Genomic DNA, 9568 nt, shown 5'->3' with positions numbered 1-9568 from the left:
CTACAATTAATTATTTTATATTTCAGTGTAATTTGGAGAAGAAAAAAAAAAACAAGTAGAATAGACAGAGACTGAAGGAAAAAGGAAATAATAATGAATAAAAGCATAAAAAAGAAAAACAAGACTTCCTGATTGTCTTTTGAGTAAAAAAAATCCATCCTGTCTACAAAAATATGCATCAAAAACACACTGTCTTGTTGTGCCCTTGCAGGTCTCAGTAATAATGTAAGCTGTTGGCCTCTTTTCAGCCAAATGGTCTTCTTCAGGTTAGGCAAATAGTTGGATTTTTATGTGGCTAGCTTTTGGTTTTTTGAAGCCCAAAAGTCTCGAATATGGGTTCCCTGCAGCTGACTAAACAGTGCTCCAAAGTCTTCTCTCTGAGGCTTTCTCTTGTGTCTGTTCTATTCATCTTTACACAGCTAAAGATCCTCCCAAGACGGAAAAATAACGCTTTTTTATCTTTTTGGGACCACGTACCAGTTTCATCTTCAGATGGTTCATCATCTGTTTCACAGAGTTGTGGCCAATTTCCCCCCGTTGATATTACTGAAAGGAATCATTTCCTACAAACTACATGCATCACACTAACCATGACACTTCCAGTTTGTGATGTTGTTGTTGTTGTTGTGGGTTTAATGCCATTTATCAGAAAATGATAAGCTATGCATGGCGCCCAGTATTAATGGTGGAGGAAGAACCTGGGAACCCCCCCCCCCCCCGAGATAAACCACCGACCCATGAGAAGCTATCCAGTTTGTGATGGGCGCTAAGCAATCTAAAGAATATCAAGCTTGTGATAGAAAAACCACACTAAAAGCATATTTTGAACCTTGCAGATTCTGCTGAAATTTTGAATGCCTGTAGTTCTGTAATTTGTGAGTGATTTCCATAAGAATTATGGGCAAATCTTAATGGTGAACATGACATTAAAGTCGAATTTGAGTCAGGGTTAGTGATATTTTTCAAGTCAACAGCCCTGGGCCTGTGTGGAATTTGAGTCAGGGCTAGTGATATTTTTCAAGTCAACAGCCCTGGGACTGTGTGGAATTTGAGTCAGGGCTAGTGTTATTTTTCAAGTCAACAGCCCTGGGCCTGTGTGGAATTTGAGTCAGGGCTAGTGATATTTTCAAGTCAACAGCCCTGGGCATGTGTGGAATTTGAGTCAGGGTTAGTGATATTTTTCAAGTCAACAACCCTGGGCCCGTGTCTAAAAAAAAATGTTATTTTAGAGCATTCATCAGATTATCACTATTTTCCTTTATGACCAACTAGACATAAATAAGTCTTTTAGTGAACACTCTATGTTGATATGAAGATCCATTCAGGATTATTGATAAATGGATTTTCTAAATGGCAGCGGTGGGGGCCATACTGAATGTCAAAGCTGTGAGATTTTCAGTTATGACCACGGAATGAATGTCTGTGTAAAATTTCATGGCAATCCTCCAAGTAGTTTAGGAGACATAGCGATAACAAACTTGTGTGGAAAGATGGACATACTATGGTGTGGGATGACAGACAACATGCCATTACATAAGTTATTTTGGTCTATGACCACTAGTGCCTAAATTAACTATAAGTGCTGGCCATTGACCCTGGTAATACATTGCTACACACCATACTCTCTAGTATAAATTTCATAGATTTATCTCAAATGGCATCAATGTTTCAGGGTGGAAAGGGGGCCAGACAACAAGCAAATGGCTAGATGTATACAAATGTGAATAACATGTTTCCCTTATATTAAAACTATTGATACCAATAGTGATGAGTGATGGCCTTACATATCATATCAATGGGTATATTGATAACAAGAAAAAGTTAGATTTTGAACAAAACCATTTTATTAGTAATAGTATCATAAAAGAATTATAAAAATATATGCATACAAGTTTAATATAAAATTACCATAAAATCTCTTTCAAGGTAAAATTAAAAGGAATTGCAGGAACTCATGATTTCAGTATACAACAGATTTATCCCCATTTAAATAAAGTGCAAATATTAGGCCCCAGTTTTCTCTCCTCTCATTCATTTGCATATCTTTCATGGTTTTTAAAATCTGACCCCAATCAAAATCTCAAAAAGGTGTTCTTAGGTACAGACTAACAACAGGTAAAGACTAACAATAAAATTCATGGGTCACAACAATCCCAATACATGTATGATTCATTTACACTTTAACAAAGTGTTCAATACAAAGCTCACAACAGATAATAAAACGTATGTTAATTTCTGTGTTCATAATTTTAAGTTTGCAGGGAAATATTTTTTTTTCTCAATCCTCATTTCTATAGAAACCATATAAGGTTTCTAAGGATATAAGGAAGAGGTAAAATCAGTAAGTGCAAACAAACAATGGAGTTCAATGGTGTTTTAGGGAGAGATCAGGATAGATTTAAAAATGCCTACGATTTGTTTTAGAAATGTACAAAATACTTTCATACATTAGATTTTATGAATTAGCTCATGTTTACCCTAAGACGTTCGATGCTGTATAAGGGCCTGGTTCCAACAGTCAATGATATGTTGTATTTTTTATCACTATTCCAATGACATGAATAGGTATGACGAAATAAAAACGAATTTTACCATTTACCAACAACACATTTTCTGGATCAATGCAGAGGCTTTCTACTGACAAATTATCATGGTTTCATGGTACACTAGCACCATTACTATTCACTCAAGTCAATACAATATACCCACCTTGAAATTTTACATAGATACATTCCTACACAATAGTCAGTCATTTAGACTAAACACAACAACGTACCATGTATACTCACTTATAAGTCAAATCCAACTGCAAACAACACAGTCATCCTGATCTGCCATCACATAATGAACCATCATATCAGTCTCTATGCTGTTTGTTCTATTAATTACTCCTAACGAACTACATAGACCCAGATCTTCTGGCACATTATGCAACAGCAGATATGGGTCTGTGCAGTTTGCAGCAATTACATATGGTATTCATCTGTACATTCTGGTCTGTCCTCAAAACCTGCCAAGCACTTTGGAGCCTGTGATTGTAAACTCTCCTGTGATGACGTTAGATTTAACAACTTTCTTTTGTCCTGGTTGTTGGCCTCCAACTGACAAACCAATCCTACCTGAACAGGTGAGAGAAAACAAAAAATCTTACTCATTTAAAGGTACAGGCATAAAAAGAAAACTTCACATGAAAGTCTATCAAACTTGTTCAAGTTTCTATAAATAAAGCAATGATCTGATGAGTATGCTAGATTAGTATTTACAGAAACAAGATTATGATACGCATGTACCCAAATCTGATTGAAATGGTCTACTACTGTAAATGTATATACTACTTATACCAATACCCAATGGTCGAGTACTGTAAATTTATATACTACTTATACCTGTATCCAATGGCCTAGCACTGTAAATTTATATACTACTTAATATACCAGTATACAATAGTCTAGCGCTGTAAATATATATAATATTTATACCAATATCCAATGGTCTAGTACTGTAAATTTATATACTACTTATATAGTACCCAATGGTCTAGTACTGTAAATTTATATACTACTTATACCAGTATCCAATGTTTAGTACTGTAAATTCATATACTACTTATACCAATACCCAATGGTTTAGCACTGTAAATTTATATACTACTTATACCAGTATCCAATGTTTAGTACTGTAAATTCATATACTACTTATACCAATACCCAATGGTTTAGCACTGTAAATTTATATACTACTTATACCAATACCCAATGGTCTAGTACTGTAAATTCATATACTACTTATACCAATACCCAATGGTTTAGCACTGTAAATTTATATACTACTTATACCAATACCCAATGGTCTAGTACTGTAAATTCATATACTACTTATACCAATACCCAATGGTTTAGTACTGTAAATTTATATACTACTTATACCAGTATCCAATGTTTAGTACTGTAAATTCATATACTACTTATACCAATACCCAATGGTTTAGCACTGTAAATTTATATACTACTTATACCAATACCCAATGGTATAGTACTGTAAATTTATATACTACTTATACCAGTATACAATAGTCTAGTACTGTAAATTTATATACTACTTATACCAATACCCAATGGTCTAGTACTGTAAATTCATATACTACTTATACCAATACCCAATGGTTTAGTACTGTAAATTTATATACTACTTATACCAATACCCAATGGTCTAGTACTGTAAATTCATATACTACTTATACCAATACCCAATGGTTTAGCACTGTAAATTTATATACTACTTATACCAATACCCAATGGTCTAGTACTGTAAATTCATATACTACTTATACCAATACCCAATGGTCTAGTACTGTAAATTTATATACTACTTATACCAATACCCAATGGTCTAGTACTGTAAATTCATATACTACTTATACCAATACCCAATGGTATAGTACTGTAAATTCATATACTACTTATACCAATACCCAATGGTCTAGTACTGTAAATTTATATACTACTTATACCAATACCCAATGGTTTAGCACTGTAAATTTATATACTACTTATACCAATACCCAATGGTCTAGTACTGTAAATTCATATACTACTTATACCAATACCCAATGGTTTAGCACTGTAAATTTATATACTACTTATACCAATACCCAATGGTCTAGTACTGTAAATTCATATACTACTTATACCAATACCCAATGGTTTAGTACTGTAAATTTATATACTACTTATACCAATACCCAATGGTTTAGCACTGTAAATTTATATACTACTTATACCAATACCCAATGGTTTAGTACTGTAAATTTATATACTACTTATACCAATACCCAATGGTTTAGTACTGTAAATTTATATACTACTTATACCAATACCCAATGGTTTAGTACTGTAAATTTATATACTACTTATACCAATACCCAATGGTTTAGTACTGTAAATTTATATACTACTTATACCAATACCCAATGGTCTAGTACTGTAAATTTATATACTACTTATACCAATACCCAATGGTCTAGTACTGTAAATTTATATACTACTTATACCAGTATACAATAGTCTAGTACTGTAAATTTATATACTACTTATACCAATACCCAATGGTCTAGTACTGTAAATTTATATACTACTTATACCAATACCCAATGGTCTAGTACTGTAAATTTATATACTACTTATACCAATACCCAATGGTCTAGCCCTGTAAATTTATATACTACTTATACCAGTACCCGATGGTCTAGTACTCAGAACATTCAAAACTATTGGTACATTAGCATGTTCAATATTGGAATTCAGAACATTTTATACTTTTGGATATCTGATACAAAATACAGGATTATTTGGGATTTAATTCACAATATTGTATCTTTTCAATTTTCACTTTCTATTCTAGGGAAATAAATTGTTTGTTGGACTATACAAAACTTGTTGTTTTCAATTCTTTGTTACTTAATTTAAGAACACTGAATTGTAACATATGTTTCTTCAATAATACTTACCCGAACATAATAACTTAAGAGAATAACTACTATCTAGCTAATCCAGCCCTCCTAGGCTACAAATTTCAAGCTAAAAGTTATCTGCTCACCTAGGTGGTATTTAGATTGATCTCCACTCTATATAAGGATTGCAACCAAGACCCAAGAATAGTTCAGTTCCTACTGGAGTGAAAGGCAGACACTCTATATGAATGTTGTAGTTGTAGTTATTGTAGGGTTTAACGCCATTTTTCAGCAAACGATAGGTTATATATGGTGGCCAGTATTAATGGTGGAGGAAGAACCTGGGAAAACCCCGGAAAGATCCACTGACCCACGAGAAGCTACTGGCAAACTTTCTCACATACCCACATTGGCTGAATCTGAGACTCAATCCCGCACAGACAGAGGTGAGATGGCAGTGATCCGTACTGGAAAGCACTTTAGACCACTTGGGGGCCCCCCTGATATATATGTAACTGTGGGGAGGCTGGAAGGGTGTATATGTATTGTGATCAGGTATTATTGAAGAAACTTATTTCTCCTTCAAATACGTTCCCCAATCACATTACTTTAGGAATATTAACCTGCTACTTTGTGAAGCTATCCCTACTAAAAGAAGAAAAACGTCTTATCCTGTCTATTTATAGATAGACAAAGGGAAGTAGCTCTTGACCATTACCTCCCCTTGATATCACCAGGTGTGTCCAGTTTTTAGGTTCGCTGCAGTGCATAGCAAACACAGTGCAGTCACCTCCAACAATCCAGCCCTTTTTGTGTTCCTATAAGCCCATCCAACGTTCATTCTGGATTTATTGTGAGGTTTTATTGATCTACTGCAGGCTGTATGCTTTATTTCACAATTTATGCCAATGTTTGAGTGATTTGTAACTTGTCGGGACTTCGTCTTGTAAAACCAGTCCCACCTCTCTATTGTTGACCTTATACAAGGTCATTACAAGTTAGAGTACCTCTGACTTTATTTGCTCACTCCGTTCACTACGGAGTTCTTATTAGTGAAATTCTGAAGTGCTACTTGATAATTATGATTAGTTTATTCAGCTTTCATGCTGTTTTGATAGTAATAATAACTAAGCTTTGGGCATTAAGTTTATATAGGGCCATAGATTTCTGATATGACACTGTCACTGATCTGTCAGTTATGACAGTTTTAAGAGATCTAGTAATTTCAACTCATAACAAGTTTCCACTTTTGTTGGTGTATTCTGTGTCATTTCAGCAGAATATTAATTTTAATGATCTATATGCAACTTCAGAGCATGGAAGTTTACCATGACTCTGCATTGTTTATATTATGTATACATTGTTTCTGATAATACGTATTCAGTGGATGTCTGGAATTCCATTCTTAGGTACTTGGTAATATACTGATTGGCAATTTATGCCATTAGCTAGTCACATACTAATTTGCTAATCTATGCTTTGTTTTTCTCTTCTTGTGTTGTTTCAGGAGGAATGTTTACTATACACATGACATGCACGTGTACAGCGATTGTCCAGTTCGGCATTGAAGGGAAGGAAAAATGGAATAAATCAAGGAAGACAAGATAAGATATAGCTTGCTGGCGATAATGAAGCATTGGGGACTATTTCTCACTTTTAGGCAGTCCAGGTGGCATAAGGCCCCTGCATGTCAGAGCACTGCCTTTGGGCCATTAAGTCTGGATGCATAGGATTAATAAAAGATATGTTGGATCCAAATAATAATACTGCCGCACCGACACCAGCTGTCCAGCTGACACTGGCAGTCATCATGACATTACCAGCCATCCAGCAGACACCAATAGTTCAGCCGACACCGGGAGCCCAGCCATCCCAGCATGGGAACCTTTTCATTGAAATCGTACAGCCAAATAGTTCATACAGGGATCTTAGTGATAGATCCGTCCATCTAGCCAAGCCGTCGGTACCTTTATCATTACTATACCAGAGATTTCAATGAGAAATCTGTCCATTCAACCAGGCCTTTGGTGAGGCGAGTACTGTCAATTGCTGGACTGTTTGTATACTGCCAGCACCGGAGAAGACCACATGCCATTCACACCCAATCCACTGGATCTAATACATCTCAAAACTGCACAACTGCCAGCCATCCAGTCATTCCAACATGGACAACAATGATTTATGGGGATCTTAGTGACAGACCCATCTATCCAAAGTACTTCTTTCGGTGACATGCCCATTCTATGACAGAGATTTCAGTGTGAAATCTGTCTGTGCAGCCAGGCCTTTGGTACCGGTGATAGGCGAATCGTATTCTATACCACCAGTTTCCAGACTGACCATTCACCAGGCACACTAGCTGGCATTCTGCAAGTACTGGACTTCCGTATGTTCACTGCTGGTCCAATAGGGAGAGCAAGTGAAGTTTTACTGAGGATGGAATTGAGTCTTCATGGCACCTGGTGTGTCTTCCCTAGCACTGCAAGTAGACCCAGTTGGGCCTCGTCACACAGTGCTTGCAATGGAACTCCATCAAATCCACCAAGGAGTGGACTGAAGTTAGCTTTCCAGCCACCATTGAGGACAATTTCTTTTTTCTGGGTGTTGGCTACTTCAGAATGCCCCAACCCTTGCTGCTGCTCTAAAGAGTCAGTAGATCTCACTGAGGAGAAAGAAATGGACTTACAGTGACAGAGACCTTCAGAACCGATCTCCCGGCACTTGAAAAGAACGTAGTACTGTTCTACGTATGTACATCCACGTTTTAGGGCAGACAAATTTGCTCCATACCAATCAGTGCTGGTTAGGGATGTCACTGCAGACACCCAGCAATACCCACACCTGGGTGGTGATGGCCAGGATTGCATTAGAGGAAGATTGGAGGTAGGCAGTGCAGGCACAGCCCCTCCATCTTGCAGATCAACCCACACATGCATTTGGAATCAATCAGTTCCTGTCAGTGTGAAGGGATGTTCAGCGGCCTCAGGACATGGGATCTCTTTAGTCATATGTGCATCAACATCGATCTCTGGGATGCAATTGTACAGGGGTGGTATGAAAAAACTGATCCAGGTCATTTGGAGGGGCTTCGAGTTTTGTTCATCTACAATTCCCTCTCCCCTCTTCACAAATACACCGTCAGATTGCAAGATGGATGCCTTTCGACAACAGGGGATACAGGCACAGGAGCTTTTGCTAAGGCCCCTTACCCCAGCGTTTTATTCAAGATTGTTTTTCGAAATTCAAACAGCAGGTGGAGTCCCATCATTGACTGAAGTCTTCTCACCCAATTCAAGATAGAGATGTAAGGTCGTGCCATCTCTCCATCTCTGCAAGTATGCCGTCAGTCTCAATCTGACAGACACATACTTTCACGTACCTATCCACCCCGTCTATCGCAAATTTCCCCATTCTGCTTAGTGTCACACAGTTATCAATTCACCATTCTTCCCCTTGGCCACAACATCAGACCCTGGGTTTTCACTCAGACTATGGACCATGTCGTCTCCCTGTTCCAGCTGACATCATCTACATCAACAGCAGTATACCCGGGCAGCATCCTACAGAAATACATGGTAAGCTCTATTCTACTCCAAGGTAGGAACGATCTACTCTTCTGGATCATCTAGGCCTTTTCACGAACTTGGAAAGTCAAACATCCGTCTATCCATCCCACAACTTCATTCATCTGGGTATGGAGTTCTTAACCAACCAGAATCTGGCACAACCCCTTGTGTTCGTGTTACCAGAATCAATTAACTCGAGTCCATTTCCAACAAGACTTGGATTTCAGTGGAAGAGTTCTTGCAACTCCTTGGTTTATTATATGGCAGCTGACTTGATCCCGCTTGGTTGTCTCTTTCTGTGGGTCTTGCCAGCACACTGGTACCCTGTTTTGTGTCCTCTTAATTAAACAGTCATAATCATGCCCAAGATTCGATCATTCCCACGTTAGTCGGGTAATCCAGGTTGACTGACCATTGGAATCCCATTGAAGAACCCCTAGAGATCGAAATAACATAAAAGTTGGAAATTATGGATGAAGCATACTTCATTTTGAAGATGACACTATCCCAACTTGCCTTAAAGTAGAAAACTTCCAAAATGCTTGTATAAGAA

The 9568-nt window shown here is 37.2% G+C and overlaps 1 protein-coding gene across 1 annotated transcript in view; it reads right to left on the bottom strand.

Annotated features, from left to right (window-relative positions):
• Positions 1-1821: 1821 nt before the first annotated feature.
• The window catches only part of LOC149786169 (uncharacterized), a 50701-nt gene continuing 42954 nt past the window's right edge, over positions 1822-9568 (bottom strand). The window contains exon 12 of the mRNA XM_089976522.1: positions 1822-3119. Within this exon, the coding sequence (XP_089832648.1) occupies positions 3004-3119 (116 nt within the window). The 3' untranslated portion in view covers positions 1822-3003. The remainder of the gene's footprint in view (positions 3120-9568) is intronic.

Source organism: Sinohyriopsis cumingii, chromosome 12 (genome assembly GCF_028554795.1).
Source record: "Sinohyriopsis cumingii isolate HCF-2022 chromosome 12, ASM2855479v2, whole genome shotgun sequence".
NCBI lineage: Eukaryota > Metazoa > Mollusca > Bivalvia > Unionida > Unionidae > Sinohyriopsis > Sinohyriopsis cumingii.
Note: the sequence above shows the minus strand (reverse complement) of the source record. Positions and strands in the feature narration are given on the sequence as shown.